The sequence below is a fragment of the Leopardus geoffroyi genome, chromosome B2, assembly GCF_018350155.1.
Source record: "Leopardus geoffroyi isolate Oge1 chromosome B2, O.geoffroyi_Oge1_pat1.0, whole genome shotgun sequence".
In the NCBI taxonomy this organism is placed as follows: Eukaryota; Metazoa; Chordata; class Mammalia; order Carnivora; family Felidae; genus Leopardus; species Leopardus geoffroyi.
The window spans coordinates 54,105,736-54,130,898 of NC_059332.1; the positions used below are offsets into that span (position 1 = coordinate 54,105,736).

At 39.2% G+C, this 25,163-nt stretch overlaps 1 protein-coding gene across 28 annotated transcripts in view; it reads right to left on the minus strand.

Moving 5' to 3' along the window:
• DST (dystonin) overlaps positions 1 to 25,163 on the minus strand; it is a 495,699-nt gene that overhangs the window by 180,481 nt on the left and 290,055 nt on the right. For all 28 annotated transcript variants that reach the window (XM_045498616.1, XM_045498614.1, XM_045498603.1 and 25 more), the window contains 3 exons: positions 19,286 to 19,452; positions 1,593 to 1,705; positions 1,394 to 1,500 (listed from right to left, as the gene is read on the minus strand). In XM_045498616.1, the coding sequence (XP_045354572.1) occupies positions 1,394 to 1,500; positions 1,593 to 1,705; positions 19,286 to 19,452 (387 nt within the window). The remainder of the gene's footprint in view (positions 1 to 1,393; positions 1,501 to 1,592; positions 1,706 to 19,285; positions 19,453 to 25,163) is intronic.

Genomic DNA, 25,163 nt, shown 5'->3' on the forward strand with positions numbered 1-25,163 from the left:
GCTGAGATAAGAATCAGGTCATTATATATGTGCCTCAAAACAATCACCAAGGTATTCTTGGGAGAGAAGTCCTTGAGCAGTTCTGCAACAACCAGTAAGTGTTGGGGGCAGGGGGGAGGAAGAGATAAAAGATAGGGAGCCCCAAGTGAGTAGGACTCTGAACTAGAAATGCCCTGACTACCAGCAAACAGCCTGTGTTGAAACACTGTAGCTAAAAAAGGAGGTATGTAGAATTTTCAATGTCAGAGTATCTAGGCTGGACTTCACCTAACAAGCTATATGTAATCACTGAACGTTTTCAAGCCAAAGACATCAGGTTTTAGGAAGACCAATCTGGTGACCGTGTGCAGTGCTGATGGGAAGAGAAATAAAACAGAGGCAGAAAAGTGTAGAAAAGCTGTCATCCTAGTAAGGAGTACGAGGCAGGAACGGGGTGAAGGCAGGGAGAAGATAAGGCAAGGAATGGCCACGAGAAACATTCTCAAGCAACGCTCAACACTCAACTGTTGGCGGACATCACAGTAAAGGATGAGCAGGAGAGCAAGTTACTCAGGGATCAGAAGACGATACACCTCTGAGAGAAAGAACAGGGAGAAGAGAATGGAAGTAAGTCCAGAAACAAAAGCACACCGAGGTGAAAAAGATGAGCTCCAAAATCTTCTAAGTAAATTAGGAATAAAGGTATCTGCAAGGGAAAGGGTGAGAAGTCCAGGGTGAAGGGGCTCATCCTCTAACGCACAACTGATGGTTTCCTGTTCTCTTCCAGAAATGCTTCCATATGTGTTCGTATGACCACTACAAAATGCACCGTTGAACTGAATTACACAAATGTTTGGGAAACAGTGGACAAATGAGGAGCCCAAAGCTCTCTGTACCACACTTCACTCTGCTTATGAAGTAGCTTGTTAATTTGACAAAATCAAATAACCTTCCTCTAGATAATCACCTTTAAATCAGAAAAACAATTCCTAGCCAACTTATTTCATGAGATTATGAGAATTAGTAACATTGAAAGTGATCTCAGGGGTGAGATATTCTGCAGATACAGAAGGACATCAAACAGAGCAAATATAAAACAGCAGCAAGTTAAAAAGGAAAAACTCCAAAATTCGGTGCTTTAGAGCTTTTAATTATAAAATTATATGTAACTCTAAACAGCTTACTTTATGACACAGAACAAATTTTTTTGAGTTATACTTTAATCATAATGGTAGAATAGTGTCATCAAAATGCAAACAGTACTGATTCATTAAATAGCATCTTAACTCAAATTCTTTAAAGAATATCTCACATTTAAATACTGTAAAAAGCTCTATCAAAGAATTCAGTTAACTGGTCATTAATTGGTCATTACTGAATCCGCAGCTTCTAGTAGGGAAAAGTCAATACTCACATTTGCACCAATGCCTTCGCCACCTTCAGGGACTTTGGGAAATGCATCATAGAGAGATGACACATAAGTTATTACTGATTTTTCATCAGGTGAGGAGACATCAACATCTAAAAGCAGCCACATAAATTATTTCAAAATGTTGACAGATTACTTCTGACCAGACTTTCATGCCAGTCTACATCTAGTCAGAACAACTCACCTTCAGGATCCAGAAGTCTTATAACTCCAATTTTTTCTGCTACATAAAAAGCGTGCTCTAAATTTGCAAGGTTGCTTTGAACAGCAACAGTATTCATGTCTATCAGGTCCGGCCTAGGAAAAAATTCACTGCAATCAGTTAAGTTTTCTCACGTGCTAATTCAACATTACACGAACCTGTTTATCTATTTACATACCATCTCTGCAAATACTAATACTAAGCCTATGTTGAAATACAGAGATTTTCATCAAATATTTAACAATGCTTACTTTTCTCAGAAACTTTTGTGTGCTGGGGTGCCTGGATGGCTCAGTCAATTGAGGGTCCAACTCCTGGGCCATGATCTCACGGTTCTTGAGTTTAAGCCCCACATCAGGCTCTGAGTTGGCAGTACAGAGCCTGCTTGGGATTCTCTCTGCCCCTCCCTCACTTGCTTGTGTACTCTCTCAAAATAAATAAATAAGCTTAAAAAAAAAAAGATTCTCTCTCTCCGCCCCTCCCCCTGCATGTGCTTTTTCTCTCTCTCTCCCAATAAAAAAAAAGAAAACTTTTGTGTGCCAAAACCAAGTGTAGCAAGGAAATTATAAAAAGTTGATAACTTTCAACAAAGTCTACAAATTCCTCATAATCGTAAACTCTACTATTCCAACAGCATCCTTCCAATCCAACTAGCATCCTCTCAGTTTCTCCCCAAACACAAACGTTTATGATGAATTCAATGCTGCTTCCTTGGCATCCATCACCCAGTGGACAGGATGCCATGTGCTATGATTGCTGTCGACTTATCTTTGCGAGCACTATCATCCTTTGTGAAGCCTTCACTCATCTTCCCAACCTTCATTTTTCTCTCTGCTGCCTGAACTCTTTACACACTCCTGGGCCTGTGCTTGTCACTTTGGCCCTCAGAATAATCATACGCTTCCCTGCCCTATTAATTCACTATTTAATGTGCATGCACATCTTGCTTCTCACAACCAGCTAACTCTAAGTCAGCAAGAACCATGTATTAATAAACTTTTGTATTTTATCCTTCTGCTGAGACAAAGAATGACAAAGAATTAGCAGACAACAAATATCTAGCAGTAAGTTGGTAAGTAGGTTGGCTAATTAGTAATTTGAATCATAAATGAAAGACTAAAATAAGCACTAGTTTACATCTTCACAAGCATCTAATGTGCATGCCGGTGTACATGCACACAGGTGCAAGCACGCACACACACACACGCACACACACACTCATACACCAGACTTCAACCCTTTCTATTTTGTGAGACTTGCATGTTTCACTAACCCACAGGGATACTTTAAAGCTATCTCTGTCTATATACAAGACAGGAAAAGGGAAAGACTTTCCAAATACTCCTTGCATAGATAGCGGTAAAATGTGGTAGTTGGAAACTTAACACAAGGCCAAAAGCCAGTCAGGAAATGTTCATCTCAAAAGCAAAGCATTAAAAGAATGCAAAAACAAATGTGGAAACAGTAAAGCTCAAAAAGAGTGGTACCCACCCTCAAAATCACTGTGTTAAGAACCCACTCTTATCAAGTTCTAAGGCTGGCTCTTAACAATGTCCCACAGACATTCTGGTTTGCTCAGAAAAGTCATCTGGGAACTGCAGAATGAGTGGGAGGGCTCAGAGGTCATGGAGAAAGACTGAAATGCAAATTAATTTGAATACTACTTGGAAAGCTGTTTACATGAAAAACTCTCAATCTTAGGAAGGTAAACAACAATTTGTAGTCTTCTTTTTATCTGATAAGAGACAAGACCTCAAAGAAATCTATTTACAGTTTTACAGAACTTTCAAAGTGTTCAGAACCTTGAAATGTAGCCGCCATGACGTACCTACCCGGGTAATTATTTCCCGGTATTTCCCGGGAAATTATTAGCAAATTCGTTAACGTTTTTCATATGCACCAACATGATTACTTAAAAGTGATCCTACATTTATTATAGGAACAATAAATCTACTGACAACAATAGCGGTAAGTGACATACCTCTAAAAATAGTATTTTTTTTACTCCCAAAGAAGTATTTTGAAGAATCTGCCAACTTCAAGATTACTAAACAGGTGAATTTAGGTCTAGACAAAAACAAATATCTAAAGTTCAAAAAACTGTTTTGCTTCCATAAAGTTCACACATTTTGAAGAAATAAAAACCAGCCTTTCTGGGTTTGCCAAATCTCCCAACAAGAAAGGGCATGTTGTTATACGAACCCTGCCATTAGCAAGAAAGTAAACAGTGAGTAATCCCAGAGGGAATGAATAAAGTCATTGAAGAACCAAGTTTTTGACTAAGAGAATAAAACATAAAACTTCCTTCAGAATGACATAGTCATTTCAGCACAAAGGCAGCTGTATAATACACTGAGTTGAGATAAGTCACCTCTTTTATCATGATATTTAACACTTTAATGGAACAAAAAAACGAAGTGACATTCCTCTATTAAAAGACTGCAGTAGACAAAATTAATAAAAAAAAAAAAAAAGAAAAAAATTGTAAAACCACTATGAGAAACGAACAGCCTGAACGTTTTCAAAATCCTATCCCTCCCCAAACTCATCTCCTAACCATTCAGTCATTTTCAGTCTTCTACTCTGCCTTTCCTCTAGGTGTCTGGAGCTTCCAGAAGAGGCTTGTGTTGTGACCTATCTTTCTTCTTCTTTACAGGCTCACTGGGATCATATAACCTTTTAAAACTTTAGCTATTTTCCACCTACAGGTTTGTATTTTCATTCCAAAGGTTTCATTCCAGCTTAAGATCTCCTTTTTGTGGAACTTTAATAGGAAATTTCATTCCCATCTTAGGTTTGACTAACCCAAGTCTACACTACATTGTAAACAGGTACAAGGCAACAACCATGTTCCTATATTGCATTAATTTTTCTAGTTTCCCTATTTTCTTCAAACCTTTCAAAATCATATAATGTAATACTCTACCACTGAAAGTAATATATGTTAGTCTTTTATGGGAAAAGGGCCATCCTAACTCTTAACTTGTGTCATTATTCTGGAATAATATAATCTTTTCTGAATGACTCAATGTTCACAGATAGCACTTTTAAAAAACATACATTTTTATCCTACTTTTTTTCCATAAATGATTAAAAACAGCTTACAAAGAAAAACACAAGAAGATACCACAAAGTAGGGGCACCTGGGTGGGTCAGTTGGTTAAACATCTAACTCAGGTCACCATCTCATGCTTCATGAGTTCTGAACCCAGCACTGGGCTCTCTGCTGTCAGCACCGAGCCTGCTGTGGATCCTTTGTCCCCCTCTCTTTGCCCCTCCCCCACTCGTGTGCTCTGTCTCTCAAAAATAAACAAACATAAAACAAATTTAAAAAAAAGAAGATACCACAAATTATATAGTGTGAGTATAAAATCAAGATAAGACCATAAGATGAAACTGAAAGCAAAGCCAAAAGTGCAAAGCACTTGTATGCATGCTTAGTGCCCTTAATTTGTTTAAAAATATAGGACCAAAAGGTCTCAAAGTGGCTACTGTCATAATACAAAATAATTTGGGATAAAAGTAATGTTTATCTTTCATATAACACCCATGTTAAAAGAGCATTCTCTCTAAACAAAAAAATTATACAATAGGCTATACACATACATACACACACACACACACACACATACATACAAAACTGCAGGCATATATACATGTATATGGGCATTTTTATTTATGTTTATATTTATATACACATATACACACACATATACATACACACACACACACACAAGACACATATATAGACAGACATATATTTTATATATGTTGCCACCCACATTAATATATAGCCAAACTAACAGAACATTAAAACCATGTAAGATATTTTTTGGTACAGACACCCCAAAGTAACTTTTCAGTCCTCAAATTCTTTATTATTATATTAGCTCACATGAGAATTAGATAGGATTCTGAGAGAAAATTTGACTTATGCAGTATTACAAATGGCTAAAGATTAGCACAAGACACTACCTAAGACTTCCACATTACATCATGCCAAACACTGAAATGCTCAACTATAAGGAACATGAAACCAAGTCAGAATACTTAGACTGAGAAATGGCCATTGGAACATCCTTGAAGGGACACTGATAAAAGTTAGCTAAGAGAAGACAGCATTAGTGCAGACACAAGATTAACAAATTCTGAACCAAAAGTATGATAATGGCTGCAAGGATAGATCTAACATTAGTAGTCAGAATCCAAATCAGGATGTTTTTTTCAAAGTATGCAAAATTTATTTAAATTCATAGGGTTTACTGGGTTGTGTTGGCTCTCAATTGGCATTCAATCATTATTTACTGTGTGGGTATAGATGTAAGTTTTGGCTATCCAGGATCTGAACCCTCTTGAGAAATTTTCCCATTTAGGAATCACGACAGAAAGAGAAACGAGCAGAGTCCATTTCTCAAAGCAAAAACGCATCGGGTTTTTGTCTCTTTCCTTTGCTCAACAAATGTCCACTGCATACCTCACCCCCATACATGACACGACCTGATCAACTCAGATTCTTCCTGTAAGTCTTGCTTTTCTACATTCCCAGATGCTGTCTACTATCCTCATGTGTGTATTTGCCACAATTCATTCTAACTCTGCACTTGTCTCTCACAATGGACAGCAGGCTGCCTGAAGGCAGACCTTGTTTTAGCCATGTTTGTATCTTCAATATCTAGCATGATGCTCGGCACACGAATATTTGAAAAATGAATAAACTATAAAGAAATGAATAGCTTTGAGGACTGGAAGGTACCATCTGGCACCTGGTTCAAATTCCTGATTCCTAGGTTTGTTCCTTTTCTTTTTGTTAATTTCTACAGATAAAGCTACCATCGATAGCTTCCAATCAGGATTTCACACCCTTATCAAAATCCACATGGGACAGAACACAATGCCATTAACTTCTCCATGAACTAAACAGACACACATCTTAAGGTTTCCTAAAGGCTTTCTCTGCTAAAAACAATCTGAAAACAGACATGCAGTGAAAACAACAAGCAAGGGATAAATTACAGAGTTTCAAAAAGTATAATTATCACTCTGAATTTACAGATGAAACAATTTAAACTTTAAGAGATTAAGTAATTTCAAGAATGCAAGCTGACAAGGGCAGTCAGGATTTGAACCCAGGTGTATCTCTCTACAAAGTCTGAGCAACGTGCTGCGCCGTGCTGGCATTATAAACTGAAATCTAATTAAATCGTAACATCCGATATGAAGCTGAAAAATCAAGATAAAGAAAACAGAGAAGAATTTATGCTTCTGCTGGTGGGGAAAGTGATAATGATGATGGTATTACAAGAAACACAAGAGAGTGTGTCTGTGCATGCTGGCATATCCAGAAAAATAAACTGTATGAAATAAGATGTAATTCCAGACTGTCACCCAAACAGTACTCATCAATATATACTGTAACAATGTTTTCCACACTTGGAATGGTGGTAGGCCCTACTCCAGACTGAGAGAATATAGAGAAAGGCCTGGTTATCTGTATTTTAACAAGGTTCTCCCCTTCCCCCAGGGTGATTCTTATCAGGCAAGTCTGGGAACTAAATCATTTTAAAATCCTTCTTGCCTCTAATACATTTCTCATTTTCTTTCAAAATCATCCATATTCTGCACTGGCAAAAAAAAAAAAATCCATAACACTATCAGATAATTATGTAACAAGACATACACAAAGCAGACACAAACACAAACATGCCTACTGCCTTAGACTCTCAGTAGGAGACAGCAAGCCTTTTCCCTCTTTTCCAGTGCTGATTTTTATTGCTTAAATCAAGAGGAAAAGAACACGTTTAGGATTGGAGGGAATGGGGCGGAGTCACATTTCATATTGGCCCAACTCTGGAATAGACTGTAAAACGAGGTAGCTGACGAAGACAGCATTTGGTGATAGATTGTTTCATTGAAATAAAAACCACTTATATAAACTTCGCGATAGGAGATATCTGATCATGTGAAAGGACACTGAGCACTAATTTTCTTTCTCACACAAAAAACCAGAAAGTAGAATGGTTATTGCCAGCGTTTGGGGGGTGGGAGAAGAGTTCTGGAGATGGATGGCGGTGATGGTTTAGCAACAGTGTATTAACATACCAAATGGTAAATGTTACGTATATTTTACCACAGTTTTTCAAACTTTAAAAAAAATTTAAAGGACCATTTTTACATATTTGAGCGAAAAGGCTCTACCAAGATAGAAAGAAGTAACAGGGCTGTGACTCAGGTGTCCTGTGACTTAGTCCTAACTTGTTCTCTGACTGTGAACATGCATCCAGAAACCCGTGTCTCAGGTTTGTCATTTCTCCTACAAAAAAATGAAAATCAAGGATTACAGAAAATCAGGAACTATAAGAATCGTCTGGAATTCCAGGGAGTGTCTTGAGATTTGTGTGGCAGTGGAAGAAAGCCATTTTAGGTCTGAAGAAGCCAACTGATTTGTCCAAGGTCTCAAGAGAAGATTCATGTGAAAGTACCTGTGAAACTAAATATAAACCACTACATGCACGGGTTATTAAAAAGCATCCACTGGCATGTAACCAATGTAATGAAAATGTCACAGAAGGCCTAACTTGGCACTTCGGTAATACTAATTCTAAATAATTCTTCCCAGTCAACAAACTAGCAAGTTCATTCATTCACCCAACATTTAATAAGCACCTACTATGTGCTGGGCAGAGAGGCACTAAGAATACAGGCACTGGGCATACGAAGAGCTCAGAGCTCTAAAGGGAGTTCAGGAGTAAACCAGGAGAAAACCTGGTTGGAAAGAACACCCTGAGCACCAAGGCAGAGGGGGAAAAGCCTGCACATGTTCAGGCCTGGAGGCCACGTGAGAACAAGGAGACCACTGCCTGGGATGGGAGCCAACATCAGGGGGACACATGGTGAGAGATGACTGGAAGGACGCAGGGGCAGAGATGATGCAGAATCTCATGAACTTTTTTTTTAATGTTTATTTTTGAGAGAGAACATGTGCACACACGTGTGCACAGGGAAGGGGCAGAGAGACAGGGAAGAAGAGGATCCGAGGCAGGCTCTGAGGTGTCAGCACAGAGCCCAATGCCGGGCTTGAACTCATGAGCCATGAGACCATGACCTGAGCTGAAGTCAGACGCTTAACTGACTGAGCCACCCAGAGGCCCCAAATCTCATGAACTTCTTAAAGGATTTTGAATATTTTTCTAAGAACTAATGCACTGAAATGCATTAAGGAGGTGACAGGACTAAATGATCAGATCTGAGGTTAGATGCAGAAGAAATCTCAAGGGTTGAAAGTATTCCCACAGAAGCCTGTAGGGAACCATAGTGACTGCAAAAGAATGTGGCAGCAATGGAGAGAAGCAGACAGGGCAGGAGATATTTCGAAGGTCAAATCCACAGAACTTAGGGGTGTGGGCATGGATGGGAGTCAACACAGAGAGAAAAGAAAGTCAACAGGCAACCCCCCAAAAACTCCCAACATGTACTGGCCTTGTGGCTGAGTCTACAAATAGATCTGAGCAGGAAGAGCCCAAGAAACAGGAGGAAAACCAGGGCGGTGTGGAGCCATAAAAACCAAAGAAAAAAGACCAGTATTTCAAGAAGAAAAGAATGGTCAGTAGGGTCAAATACAGAGGAGAAAAATGAGGCCTGAAAATGACCCATTGGATTTAGCCACATGGAAGACACTCTTGACCCTAGAAGAGTTTTGGTGGATTATGGGGCCAGAGGCCAGAAGAAGTGAGGTGAGGAATAAATATGGAGTAAAGAAATGTAAATGGAGGGTACAGACAATTCTTTTGACAAGTCTGGCCTTTAAGGAAAGGAATGATGTGAGGCAGTAGATGGGAAAAAAGCATGGAGTTAAGAGAGGAATTTTTTGTTGTTGTTTTATTAGCCAAGAGGCTTCAGCGTGCTTAAAATTCAAGGAGAAAGATCTGTTGAGGGAGAAAGGTTTAGTGTAATGAGAAAGAAGTTTTCTGAGGCAACGGTAGAGATGGGATCCAGAGCACGGGAGGAGGGATACAGGCCTTGGAGAGGTGGAGGAGGAATTCGTCTGTCAAACAGGAGCAAAGATGGGCTGGGATGGATGCAAACGAAGTCAGGTCTGTATCTTTGGTAGCAAAGAGAAAGACATTTCACTTGCTGGTGTCAGTATTCTCTGAGAGCAGGAGTGCAGATCATCAGCTGATAGTAAGGGGAGAAAAGGCAGTATGAGTGAGAGAAGGTGTGAATTAACACAGATAGGAAAAGACTGCTGATCAGAACCAGTTGAAGCTGGTAAGCATGAAGTCACAGTGAAACTGATCATCTGCATATGACTTTTCCTGGTACGCTTCACTGCTTGAGTACATGCACAGACAAAGCAGGTAGCTGGGCGCGCACAGGCTCAGGCTTTGCTGGAAAACTAGTATGTACTCAGCAGCATGCAAGGAATTGAAAGGAAATTATGTGGAAATAAAAAAAAAAAAAACCCAAAACCTCCATTTACCTAGAAATCAGTCTCAAAACGTCTGTACTCCAGAACACGACGCACCTACTCACACACAGATGCATGAAGCCACATATGTTACTCAACATTTGTTCTCTGATAGATCACACAGTAACAATATGTATTCAATATGCCTCACTTATCCTATGGCAGTTCAGTAGTTACCATAACAAATTCCCATAGATGACTGTTTGGATTAAATCATGTTCAGGCTTAGCATGTTTTTACTGTTCTTATTGGTACAAAAAGTATCTCCCCTCAGCCCCCTCCCCTCAGCGGAAAAAAAAAAAAAAAAGGGACAGCAAATAAAGATGAACACGCAAGAGACCCACCCATATTTTTGTAAATGGGTGTATATATTCCTTTATGCTCCTATTTGGGCACGTATTGTAGAAGGAAACAAAGCCATGAAGGTAATTTTCCCTTTCTCAGAACTAGATGCCTCAATTTATTTCAAATTTTCTTCCTATTTTTTTCTATAAAGTAACTCTCTGCCAACAAGACAGAAAGCAAAGTATGAAAAATGCTATGATTTACAGCGAGTTTTGTTAGTACTTCAAGACTGGAACCTACCAATGGAAATTAAAAGATACCTAAGGAGTTACAAGTCTCAATTCACAAAGAACAATTAACCCCATAACAGCCTCATACACTTTAACAAACACAGAGAATAGCATTGATTTTGATAGAGACCTAATTCTTTCAATACCCATATTTTAGTGAACTTAAGTAAATCTTACTCTCTAGGGGATAAATATGCCTCCAAAAGAGGGATAAACTTACTTTTTAGTCTGATAGAAACTATTAAACCACTTCATATCACAAAATAACATAGGAACAGGAATCTGAAAATGAGTCAAAATAAAGACATATTGCAACAAAACAGATGGACCTATCAAAGAAAAATAGATGGATAGAAGATATGTCAGCTACTCTTGCAACATAAGAGAAATCTTAGTGTTAGAGAAAGGTAAAAAAATGCCAAAGGGAGCCAGGACGAAGGAAGCATATGTCAAGTTTCAAAGTAAGGGGAGTATTTCAGCAAAGCCCAGCTTCTCTTGTGCTTTACGGTCACGTGCCCTGTTATTAGTGGGTGGGCAGCAGGAAGGGAAGGAATCTGATGTTTATTACATACTTCCCAAACCTCTGGCATTGTGGCCCACATTCTCTTGTATGTTACCTCAAGACCACCCCCACTGCTGGCATTCTAACGTCTTAAATGATCACATCACTCTCAAATTTGCCAACTTACTTGGTCATTTTCCCCTAAACTCTCAACACATACATGTTTAGACTAATAGCTTGCACACCAGAGGGAAACACAAGCCTGCAATTTCAGCTCTGGCACATACCTTAAAAGCTGAAAAAAAATTGTATGAATAAAAGGGTAAATTAAAAAAGAAGAGAGGGCACCTGGCTGGCTCAGTCAGTAGAGTGTCTGACTCTTGATTTCAGCTCAGGTCATGATCTCATTCATGGTTCATGAGTTCGAGTCTTGTGTCAGGCACTGCTGGGATTCTCTCTCCCTCTCTCTCTGTCCCACACCCACCTGTGCACACTTGCATGCTCGCGTTCTCTCTCAAAATGAATAAACAAACTTAAAAGAAGAATAGAAAAAAATGAATGGGGTTTAATATCTGCTAGGATGTCATTAACAAATAATGGAATGTTTCTTAATTAAAGGCATCATGGAGGGGAAACAGTACAGAAGGGTATTTCAGTGCAACTCTTCTAGCAGACAATTCAGATATAGGTCTTAAAACTTTAAATGCATTACCCCTCGACCTAGAAATTCTACTTCTAGGAACTTGTCAAACCAACACACTCACACATCTGCAAAACACACATACAAAGTCCAATACAACACTTTTTAATAGCAAAAAAATGTAAAGTCCATCAATACAATACTATTAAATAATGTTACATCCATACATCAGAACACTCTGTAGCATTTTAAAAGAATAAGGTAAACCCATTTCTGCTGATATGGAAAGACATCCAAAATAAATTAAGGAGAAAGAAAAATGTGAAATAACATATATGCCATTCTCTCAACTGTGTTTTAGAAAAGATTATAATAATGTTCAAGATTCGGTGCTTATGTAAATTATACCTCAACAAGCTGACCCTCCCCCCACCCTGCCCCAAAACAGGTGTTTGTATATGCACAGAACATTTCTGGAAGACTATGAAAGAAACTGAACAGTTGTCTCTAGGGAAGGGGACTGGGTATCTGGGGAAAGAGATCACATTTCAATGCATTCGCCTTTATTCTATTTGAGTATTTTACTATGTTAATGTATTACATTTTGTTAGTTGCTATTTTTTTTTTATATAAAAGTCACAGATGCAAGTTAAAGTAGGGTTGTGGCAAGAAATACCTACAGGAGAACCTACTATAAAATTTACCAGGCTTTCACGGTGAGCTCTCAGAATTCAACTGTGTTGAGTTTATCTGGTAAGGCAAATAAGCAATTTGATTTTGCCTCAAAAACTGAAATACTTGTGACTTTTCCAAAAATTATAACCTTCGGGGCTCTGTGTCTTTGCCTAGCCCATGGCCACACACACACACCAGAGACCATACCTGTGTGTATGCGCACACACATACACACACCCTCAGACTTCTGGGTTCTGCAGCCTAAGGGCAGACCTGGTTCTGAAGGGAAAAAAATCCCCTCATCAACACTAATCCAACTTCCTATGGGAACATTTCAAACCCTAAAGGGCCTCCTCCCAGTATTAAACCAGTCCAATCCAGTTCAGCTTGTAAGGTGTGACTGAATCCAAGCATGCGGCTTAATCACAGGCCTCCAGGTCAGACTATTAAACATGATGATTCTGACCACAGCCTTACAGTCTAATCTTCCCAATTACAGCATCTTTAAACATTTAATGTAATGAAATATGATGGTCCCATTAAGTTCTAATTCAAAATGCAAACAATGAACAAAATAATTGCTATCCAACTACACACTCAGACAAGTGAAAAGCTTCTGGCTGCCTGATTAGAAAATATTTAAATGGCGTGCTCCTGAACACAATCTATCCTAAGAAAGTGGAGTCCTCCTTGGTTACGTAATGTATGTAAAACATGCTTGTGAAAAGAATGTCAAGGGCCTCAAAAGGAAATTCAAACCAGTGAATGGCATAAACTAAAAACAAGACTAGGACAAACAGAAACTATTAAGCAGAAATAATCTCTCTGCCAAACACACCACCCCTCTACCATGTGAGTCGTGACATATTCGTACCTTTCCATCCTACCACCTTAGGTTTTCACCTGGCTCTACCGCACATGTTGCCCTGTTCTTTGTGGCCTGTGGGCGCACATTCATGTTCATGCCTGCTCAGGCAGACATGTTTTCACAGTGAGTGCTGCTGTTTGGGAACTTGGCTTTCATCAATGTTCTGGGGCAGTTATCTGCATGCAGTGACTGATAAAGTAGGACAAGTCAGGGGCTGAATGTCAAGCTAGAAACCAGAGCTTTATTTCTCTCAAAAAGAAAAACAAAATCAGTTTTACTGTGATAACTGAGCACGCTCTTAAATGAGAGCACAGAAAAATCAGCTGAACGGTCTGACTGTAACACCTACTATGGAGAACATGTGTTACTAATGGGAATTTTAGTCCTTTGTATCCAAACTCTAGGAGAATGATTAATCTACTGCAGTTTAGAATCCCAGAGGCTGTTGATTCTCAGTTAACTCTACTTCTCTTGCTCATAAGCTACTTACTCATCAGAGGCTTTTGTGACATCCTTTTGATCTAAGTCCATCACATCCAGTCTACCTTGTTATTCTTTTGAATGAAAACCAAGGTTAGGGGCAAGAGTGAGGCTTATTTACCTAAGATCTCTTACCAGCTGTGGTTTTCAGTGAAAAGATTTTAATACGCTTTCAAGAAAATTTAAACTATACAAACAAAACAAGTACAAACTAGTACAGATATGTGGTAGTTTTATTATTTGAATTCTTTCCACTGAAAACTGAACACAACAAACAGACGTTCCTAGAAGGAATCGGGAACAGAATTTCCTAAAATAGAACAGAATTTCCTAGAAGGAATCAGGAACAGAATTTCCTAAAAATTTATTTATTTTATTTTTAATTGATGGATAGTTGACATACAATGTTGTATTAGTTTCAGGCATACAACATAGTGATCCCATAATTCTATATATTACACCATGCTCACAACGATAAGCAATAATCATGGTTACCATCTGAATCAATGACCTATTTAAGTAGAACCTATAAGAGCTATCCTTTGTAATCTCTTCCACTATATCATAGTACTTTATCATTCTTATTACCCATTGCATAATCCAGGCTCTTCACCTTCTTGGGGATAATATGACATACCCAAAACTGCAGAACAGTTCATTTGTGGTTTTGCTCTCACTTATGCTGAGTGTTTTAATGTTCTCTTATTATCTACAATTTTCCTCACATTATGAGTTGCTGCTAATGCCATTTTCACTGACGGCTAATTCTAAGTTATGTGACTGATGTCCCTCACTAATTTCTTACGAGGGACAAAGATCTTAGTTGGCATTTATATATATACTATTCATGTAGACATTTCTTAAATTCATCGAGAATTCTCATGTATCTTTGCTGAATATCATGAGTTTTCAACACTGCCCTAGCACAGTTGCTCAGGTCAACAGTTCCGTTTCTGGACATCTAGTTTACCTGCAGGGTATTATGGTAAGTAGTTACACAGAAGCATATGAGGACTTGAGACTCCTGAGCTGTCACCTCCATCATTTAAAAGGTATGTCGAGTACATTAGTTTCCCTTTTGAGCCCCAGTTTCTTCAGTAATTTAATAATGTGATCATTTAATACACAGATAAAAATGGAAATAGTGTCATCTATTTCACAGGACTGTGATCATTTTATTTTTTTTTTTTTATTTATTTTTTTAAAAATTTTTTTTCAACGTTTATTTATTTTTGGGACAGAGAGAGACAGAGCATGAACGGGGGAGGGGCAAAGAGAGAGGGAGACACAGAATCGGAAATAGGCTCCAGGCTCTGAGCCATCAGCCCAGAGCCTGACGCGGGGCTCGAACTCCCGGACCGCGAGATCGTGACCTGGCTGAAGTCGGCCGCTTAACCGACTGCGCCACCCAGGCGCCCCTGGACTGTGATCATTTTAAAAGCTACCATATATAAAAACAGCTAACACAGAAATTGATACATGGTCAACAGTCCACACATATTTCTTGGGTGCCTTCTATGCAACAGTTACTTTCTTTTTAACTTCAGGGATGGTTTTTATTGTGTAATGTCTCTAAGTTACTCTTACTATAAAAATTTCTTTTTTATTTCATGTTAGTCGAGTACTGCTTACTGGGGTTAACAAACATTCTCTCCACTTCATAAGTCATATTCTATGTGGGAACACTAATAAAATTATGCTAGGCAATCCAAATTAATGTACTTAAGTTTTGACAGTATTGACAGCAATACAAAATCTGAAGGGTGCTATTATTCTGTCCCCATTTCAGATCAATATTTCTAAATCTTCAGGAGATGTGTACACAAAAATCTGACCAGATCATTTACTACAATTAATACTTGTTTATTTTTAAATGACAAATACGGGGCATAGGAAGCACCTGGGTGACGCAGTAGGTTAAGCGTCCAACTCTTTGATTTCGGCTCAGGTCAAGATCTCATGGTTCAAGAGATTGAGGCCTGTATGTGGAGCCCACTTGAGATCATCTCTCTCTCTCTGTCTCTCTGTCCTTCACCCACTCATGCTAGTGCTCTCTCTCTCTCTCTCTCTCTCTCAAAATAAATAAATAAAACCTTTAAAAAAATAGTTGAAATGACAAAGAGTATCCACTTTCCTTGCAATCCCCAGAGAAATATTTCATATTCTCTCTGGGGCGTGTAAACTTGCTTCATGAGTGGCACCACAATCCTCCGCCCATCCACTCCAGGAATCTCAAGGTTCTTTCCTGCTAAGCCCTCACTCCCTGTCAAGATCCTTCTCAACCGAGTATTCCATACAGTTAGGCTTGGTATTTAAGTAGAAACCAAATCCATGTACCACCTCAGATCATTTTTATTACATAAGTCAAATGAAACTCATATATAAAAAACAACTTTTAATCTAGAAATAGACCCCCAAACCCAATTAAACGGATATGTTTCCACAGCAAGTCCAAATACATCACAAAATTTAGGGGAATAATTATCAAGTAAAAACAACTATAAATTAGACACTACTCTCTAAATGTGATTATTGCTGTCCAATATCCAAAAATCTTCTTACGGTGATATTTCAATTGTTTATAACTTTCTCTTTCCCCTTTAGAGTATTTTAAAGCATTCAACAGTGAAAACTATGTGTAGTTCCACCTCATCCATTTCTTACACATGCTAGAAGAAAAGTACTCGATCATTTTTTAAGTAAAAAGAAAAGCCCGAGTACTTTTTAGCTAAAAACAGTTCTACACATGAACACTTTCTTCCAGTGAAAAAGGCCACAGTAGTATTTTATGAGGCACATGATGATGAACATAAGCAACAAAGAAATCTTGTGAGCACTTAAACCTGATACTCGGTATTTCTACCATGAATTCTAATAAGGGAAAACAAAGCCAACTAGGACATCAAAGTTCAAAGTTAAAACTAAACAATTCTTGGGGCGCCTGGGTGGTGCAGTCGGTTAAGCGTCCGACTTCAGCCAGGTCACGATCTCGCGGTCCGGGAGTTCGAGCCCCGCGTCAGGCTCTGGGCTGATGGCTCAGAGCCTGGAGCCTGTTTCCGATTCTGTGTCTCCCTCTCTCTCTGCCCCTCCCCCGTTCATGCTCTGTCTCTCTCTGTCCCAAAAATAAACAAACGTTGAAAAAAAAAATTAAAAAAAAAAACTAAACAATTCTTTTTCTTTTAAGTTTATTTATTTTGAGAGAGAGAGACAGAGAGAGCACGCACACGCACGTATGCACATGTGAGAGCAGGGGAGGGGCAGAGAGAGAGAGGGAGAGAGAATCCCAAGCAGGCTCCAAACCGCCAGTGTGGAGCCCGACATGGGGCTCGATCCCAAGAACCATGAGATCATGACCTGAGCCAAAGTCAGAAGTCAGATGCTTAACCAAATGAGCCACCCAGATGCCCCTCTTCTCTTTAAAAAAAAAAAAAAAAAAAAAAGATTTTAAGTAATCTTTACACCCAACGTGGGGCTTGAACTCACAACCCCAAGATCAAGAGTCACATGCTCCAGTGAGTAAGCCAGCCAGGTGCTCCAGTAAAGCTAAACAATTTTCTAAAACGATCACTCTGTCAAATTAAAAGTTCAAAGCAAATAATATTCAAAAGATCCAAATTCTCTCCTAAAGCAATATGAGCTCTATAATATTAAACTTCCCCAGGAAATTTCAGCATTTCTGACACATATGTAGGAGAAAAACACACAGCACGTATATACTAATTTGTACTTATACTCTTTCACAAGTATTGAAGAGACAATGTCTGGAGACCATTGTTTTTAAAAGTCAATTATTTTAGAATAATAGCTGGCTTCTAAATGCTTTGCTTCTACTTAAAACACTTCAAAGAGAAAAGAGCACACACTCAAAGGTACATCATGACGTAAATCCTTCAGGTATAACAATCCAAATATTTTTATTTAAAGGCCAAGATCTTACCATCCCAGGTATAAAATATATCCAATTATGCAGCCTTCTGATGGCCTCATGTTTTAAGTCACATAGAAGTGCAGTATGATGACAGCAGTGTCTGTACCGACTAAACCCTCTTGGCACTGTGTTACTTAAGGAGATCTGGTACTTTATTTTCAACAAGTGTAGGCGAGTTGATTCTGATTTTTCTTATTAATCAGGCAAACTATACCTACCTCTACTGAAATGTCGTTCCATAAAGAAGCAGACTATTACAGTGTTATAAAGGGGCTCTGGGTGCGGATGCATGGGAGATTCATTACAGTTTGATTGATGTTAAAATTCCCAAAATAAAAAAGAGGGAACGAGAAAAAGATCTCTCCCCTTTGTAAAAAAAAGAGGGAAAGAGAGTAAGGTCCTCGGGGGAGTGAAAAGAAAAAAGAAAGAGAAGGGAGACAGATGGGGAGAATGGGATTTTAAATCAAGCAAACCGAGATTAAAATCTCAGCTCTATGATGTATTAGCAGCGAGACCTTGGCAAACCCAAGGTTCCTCCTCTGCAAAAGTGGGATAATAACAGTTCCTGTTTTGTGGGACTGTTAGGAGATTTGAATGGGACAACATATGGAAAACAATGAACAGAATGCCCCACATGTAGAAAGTTATCAAAATATTAACTATTCTATATAATTATTATTTTTATCAAATAAATTTGTTAGTCCAATGAGCTATAGCTTAAGCTTACTCTACTTAGGAAGACATTCTTCAACAATATGATATAATTTTTTCAAAACTAAGAAAAGTTACTGAGATCAACACACGTATTTTTTTCAATAAATATTTTCTGGGGCTCTAGCTCCTTAGAAGACATTAAAAGCATAGAGTCAAAAGCCAGAGGCCCCAGGTCTGAATCTCAAAGCTGCCACTTGCTCTGTGTGACTGCAAGCAAGTATTTACTCAGTGCCTCAGTTTTTGTATGGTAACTGGGAACGATGATATAGGGATGCTGTAAGAATAAATCAATATATGTAAAAACTGCTTAGGATGGTGTCTGGCACTTTATAGTAAGTGCTATGTCAGTGTTAACTGGGATTCAGTTGTTAATAATTCTCATCCAGAAAACTGTTTACGACCCCAAAGTTGTCCTCTTTTGAACCCAGCTACTCATCAGAGTAACCAGTGTAGGAGACTGTAATTTGGACATGTGTGAGCTCTAAGTCTGAACTAAACCCTTACCCTACAACTCACCAGTTCTCCATTTGTACAATCATGCTCATCCACTTGAAGACTCTATATATCAGAGCTTACTGCCTTCCAAGTTACTAGCAAAATCCAAAGATATGATATAGCTCTGTGGTCTGTGTGTATGCACCAAGCTTAGAGCGATGATCTCGCAGTGGTAAGAATCTGATGTTTCTACTTGTACTTGGTCTGTATTTTCTAACTTTCTGCCATGCACATGTATTGCTTCTATAATAATAAAAGGTTATTTTAAAATCTGGAAATGGAAGAAACACTTCTCATATTTGTCTAAGAAAACAGACCCCACAAATTTCCATACCTGTATTTATGAATGATGGCATTAAATAGTTTTCCATCTCTCCAGCAGGTAGTGAAATTTTCACACCGTATTCCAGCATAACCCTCTGTTGCCTGCTGTGTCCACAGTAGCAATCTCTCCTTCGCAGACATATCCTCTGACTCTCCAGTAACATGGATATCAGATATCTAAACACAACAGAAAGTGTTAAAATATCAGGAAGAAAGCCAGCTTAGACTGAGAAACTACTATGTACCAAGCACTTCATTAGTGTTATTTTACTTAGTCCTCATAACTCTCACTGGAAAGCTAAATGTATTTTTCCCATTTTACATACAGGAAAACTGAGTTTCAAAGAGGTTCATAGATAGAAAAGGAGGATTTAACCTAAGCACCTAATTTTTTTTTATTATGCCAAAATGTCACAGCACTGAGAATTCTACATTCCTCTTTACTAATCAGATCTGTAAAATAATCCAACCAAAGGTTTTGCCAAGTTCAAATGGATCCAAAGTAAAACCTACAAACTATTCTATATTACCACCTGCAGAGCAGGATTTGATCTGACAGGTATTCTGTGTAAAGAACAAAGAAGGAAACTAGTACCTTCCCCAATTAACTACATTACATAACAATTTGACCTAAAGTCTCTTTAATTTTCTCATGAGTCGTTTCTCGGTTTACTCAACAGGATACCTTTATTAACTGATTTTTTTCCCTATACTTTGTTCATTTTTATTTAATTTTCTAAAAGTCTCTTTCACTAAATAAAACAGGTCACCAGTTCACATGATTGACATTTTCTTAAGAACCTCTCTAACAAGGGTCCTACTTAATCTGCTGATAATGACATTAAGGCACAAAGTGACTTTACCAGGGGTCACGCAGTGATTCCAAAGCTGGGATTAACACCAAGAAACAACTGTTCCCTCCATCAGTGCAGGATGAAAGCCAAGGGATCAAGAAAGACAGGCGGGAAGCCAGGATCAGGAAGAGTAAATAAAGAATTGGAAGCAATATATAGGGAGGCACAAGTCATTTTGTAACAGGAAAAAAATCACTCAAGTCATGAGGTTGGCTTCTAGTTCTGGCCACTACTCCCACAGCTTTGAATAATACATTTCATGTCTGTGAGTCAACTTCCTCATCTATAAAATGAGGAGGTAGGAGGGAGAAGCAGATCATGTTTAAGACTCTCGTCAATCTAGTCTTGCCCAGAGACTGTAAATACAACACAGAAGTCAGAGGTCAGAAGAGCCAGAGTCAAAGAACTGAAAGTAGAAAATTTTACAGTCCCAGACTGAAGAAAGCCTTTGACATGCAGCAGTGCTAGGCTCAGACAGGAAGCCCTTTATTCCTCCCAGCTGCCACAAGAGCCGGAGGCCAGGCCAACCAGGAACCTGGTGCAGGCTGCAGCAGCAAAAGCCCACGCCAGGCCTGGCAGCCTCTAACACCACCACCTGGACATGATGGCGGGAGCCACACACACTCTTTCTCCAATATTCTGCATAGATCTCCATGCCCTGCAGAGCTTGCTCTCAGCCACAGTATGAGACATGCTCCTTGAGAAATGATTTGAAAGATGAGCTCAGGGTGTGCCTGGGTGGCTCAGTTGGTTAAGCGTTCAACTCTTGAGTTTGGCTCAGGTCATGATCTCACGATTCATGAGTTTGAGCCCCTGTCAAGCTCTGTGCTGACAGTGTGGAGCCTTCTTGGGACTCTCTCTCTCCCCCTCTTCCTCTGCCCCTCCCTTGCTCGATCTAAATTAATTAATTATTTTTATAACAAAAAAAGAAATAAATATGAGCTCATGGTCTCAATTTAATCATCTTTTCTAAGAACCTGTGCTAATCTCCACAGCATTAAAAGAACTATGTGCATGCATGAACACATTATATAGTATATACAGGACAAATTCCTTTTTTTTTTAATGTGGGGAAATAAAGAGCAGAAAAATCACCAATGTTATTCCACCCCCAACTTCCAACTGATACCCTGATCTGAAATTATGCTAGAGAGCCCTTCTAGTACATCCCAGGAGTTTAAATTCCATCTCCACCATTTATGTTCAAGTTACTCAACTGTTTCAAAACCATCCTCTGACTTGTAAAATAATGATGGTAATAGTTATTACGCTATGTCATGAGAATTCAACACGAACACAGTGTAATGTCAGCAACTTTACTGTTATGGTTATTATTATTCTTTTTTACAAAGGGAGAAGCAAAAATTTGGCTTTATTATTCTCCCAATTCTCCTACTGTAAAGAGAAGTAAAAAGTTTTTTTTTTTTAATGTTTATTCATTTTGAGAGAGAGAGAGAGAGCATGAGTGACAAGTGGGGAAGGGGCAGAGAGGGAGAGAGAGCATCCCAACCAGGCTACCCACTGTCAGCACAGAGCCCAACGCAGGCCTCGAACTCACAAACCATGAGATCATGACCTGAGCTGAAATCAGGAGTTGGACACTCAACCAGTTGAGCCACCCAGGTGCCCTGAGAAGTAAAAAGTTTTTAAATTTGTTGCCTCAAGCAAATCAACATTTACAAAAACAAGGGTTCAGAGAAACAAATCTAGGAAACTATAAACAAGAAAGTTATGCCTCCCGGCAAAATCTCACAAGAGGCTTCTCTTAGTCTTTACAAATTATAAAATCAACTGCTTCTGGGAACCCTTACCACAAGGGAGCTCCGTGGGTGGTAATCACAACTAAATAAAGAAAAGGGAGAGAGTTGGAAAGGCGGGGGACTATTTTCTGCTGGTCAAGAACGTTCCATGCCAGTCCAGTCACTGAATTATCTATTCACAAGGGAAGTCAGTAAATTTCAACTACAAGGTAAGTTTAATAGGTTCAAGTGCTGCTCAGCATTTTATCCCAGGAAGGATATTAAAGGGGGAGTTCTGAGGTCGAAAAATGGTCTAAATATCAACCAGGAGAAAGCAGTATAGTCTAATTAAATAAATTTCCAAAGGATGAATTTCAGATTGTTACTCCCACACACTACTTCAGGTTATTACACATGCATACACTATTTAAAAAGCTGTGATTTTCAAATGTATATTCAAATATTATGAACCAAACTTTAACATAATTAAAGACTACTAACACACTGACTCATTTTCAGCTTTTCCTGCCATTTCCAATTACCTGAGTATTATTCCTATAGGGAAACTCAAGGTATTTTTTAACATGTCCTGTTACCATTAACTACTACCTCTCTTGAGTATATCAAACTTTTCATGATACTGTGCAATCAAAACCAAAATGAAAAATAAATTAAACTCTAAAATTTATGACTGCAGTTGTCATTGACGACCCCTGATTTAAAATCTATGCATTCAGCACAACAGTCTGAACCCTCCCTCAGTGAAAGGTCAGGTGTGGTTCTAGGAAGTAATCAAGCTTCCTCCTTTCAGATCCTGAAGTCAATATGGAGACCAGAGAAGGTTTCCATTCATGCTGCCTGGGTTCAAATTCCAGCTATAAGAGTAAACGGGACCACAACCCAGAGCCATCCACATCATCTAAAATCCGTTTTCCTCATTTAAAAAACTTAAATTATGACAGAATTTCTACCTCTTTTGAGTGGTTCTAAAGATTCAGTAAAGTAAATCCACATCAAATGCTTAGCACAGTGCCTGGCATACAAATGTTAGCTTCTCCCACCACAATTTTATTAGTAGTATTTGCCACTTAAAGTTTCTCACCAACAATCTGTCAGCTAGCACCTAAAGCAAACAAAATCCTTTACACCAGAGTTCCTTTTGGAAACTTGAAGCCCTCATGCCTCACATCCAGGTCATTGCTGGCTACCACCCAAATTCGAGCTCTTCCTGTCACTGAGCCTCCTGAGCCTGTATTTCATCCCTGTCTCATCTCTCCTGACCCAGCTTGCCACCACTCTCAAGCTTTCCAGAAATATCTATTCCAGGGTAAACAAAGGCTCCTAAAACTTCAGTACCTTTACTGCCTCTACTATTTTACTGAACTTGGTCTGTCCCTCTCACCTCCGGCAAGTCCCACATACCACCAGGCAGGGCAAGCATATTCTAATCCCCCAGTGATGCAAAAACGATAGTTTTCAAACCGTGACCCATAGGTACGAAGACCTCACTTTTACACTGTAGGCCACTCACTCTTATATCACCACCTTCTTCTCCTTAAAAATGATCCCTGTGGGTGGGAGATGCGCTAGATGGGTGATGGGCATTAAGGAGGGCACTTGTAAGGAGTACTGGGTGCTGTATGTAAGCGAATCACTCGATTCTGCTCCTGAAAACAGCACTGCACTGTACACTAACTAAAATTTAAATTAAAAAAAAAAAAAGATTCCTGCATCCCCCAAAGATCTGACACCTGGCTCCGTGTGTACCTGGCTCCATGCTGTGCCACATCCTCACAGTCCTTCTTCTCTCCACTTCATCCATTCACACATCTATTGCTATGTCCTGGACCTCATCATCTTACACCAGAACTAGTCGGCCTCCGATATTTAACTTCCGATAGTGACTTCCTGTTCTTCTACCACTTTCATTCCCCAACCCTAGGTAAAAACCACTTATCTGGCTTCATTGACATTTCACATTGCTTGATACGCCTCATTATGATCCATTCTATGAGCCCTCTTCTATCTTCACCTCTTTCTCTAGCTGGCCTGCAACACGTGATCCACCACTTGAACCAACTTCCTCAACTCCCTCACAGCCTTCTCCTTGTCCTGCAAGCCCCCAGCCAAACCCCAATCCTGGCCAAGTCAGCTGCACGTCTCCCCTACTCTTCCCTATGCTATAAAGCTCTACTAGAAAACTGCAGTTCCATGTGGACTGCTGCCACCACAGGTTCCAGGTCTGCAACTCAGCTAAGCACGCTAAGAAACCTGGCACTTTTTCTCGGTGTCCTAATTGGCCCGTTTTTCTATCCCTCACAATCTCTCTTTCAATATTCTTTACCATTTGCGTGAAATTCCCTACCGTACTACTTCCTTATTTACGTTTAGCGTTCACTTTTTAATCTCCTTCTTTATCGAGAAAATAGCAACTTGAGTAAGAACTCCCTCACTGCCCTGCCCTGCTACCAACAAACTTGGCTTTTGCGTGACCTGCTTTTCTCATATGCTCAGAATCCTTCCACCTCCTGTCTCCTGGGGAATTCTCACTCTATCAGTCATCCCCTCCACATCTGGGTCTTGGCTCTCAGTGTTTAAAAATGCCCATCTCAGGGTGCCTGGGTGGCTCAGCCAGTTAAGCATCTGACTCCTGATGTCGGTTCAGGTCATGATCTCACAGTTCATGAGTTTGAGCCCCACATCAGGCTCCACACTGACAATGCCCATCTCTTCCATCCTAAAACAAATAAAAATAAACAAGACTTATAAACTCAATTCCCTCTTTTCTTATCACTGTCTCTCTTCCAGTAAAGCAACTGAACAAAAAAAAACCCTTTGTAATTTTCATGTTTTTTAAATAGACTTTATTTTTGTATTTTTTAGCCCTATTATCTTTACTCTTCAACCTGCTGTGATGTGGCTTCCATCCCAATCACTCCACTAAAACTAAGTAGTGGTGACCAGACAAGAAAGTGAGGGAGCTTCCTGCTCGTGACTCGATTTTCCCAGGAGAAAAAGGAAATCAGATGGTAAAATGTAACAGAGCAAGTTGTAAGCACAAAAGGAGGGAGGTCACATGGTACCTGAAGAGCTGAAAGATATTGTGAGCAATCATCTATGACCTCCTCTTCCATAAACTCACTTAATCAATAAGCACTCACAAATGTCTGTTAGTACCACTACGAGGAGTTGGTCATACAACCACCTCATGGAGCCTGCAATTTAATGACAGAAAAACATCAGAGAGAAGAGCTCAAGGGTTGCTTTCCAATCTGTCCATTCTCCACTCCTGATC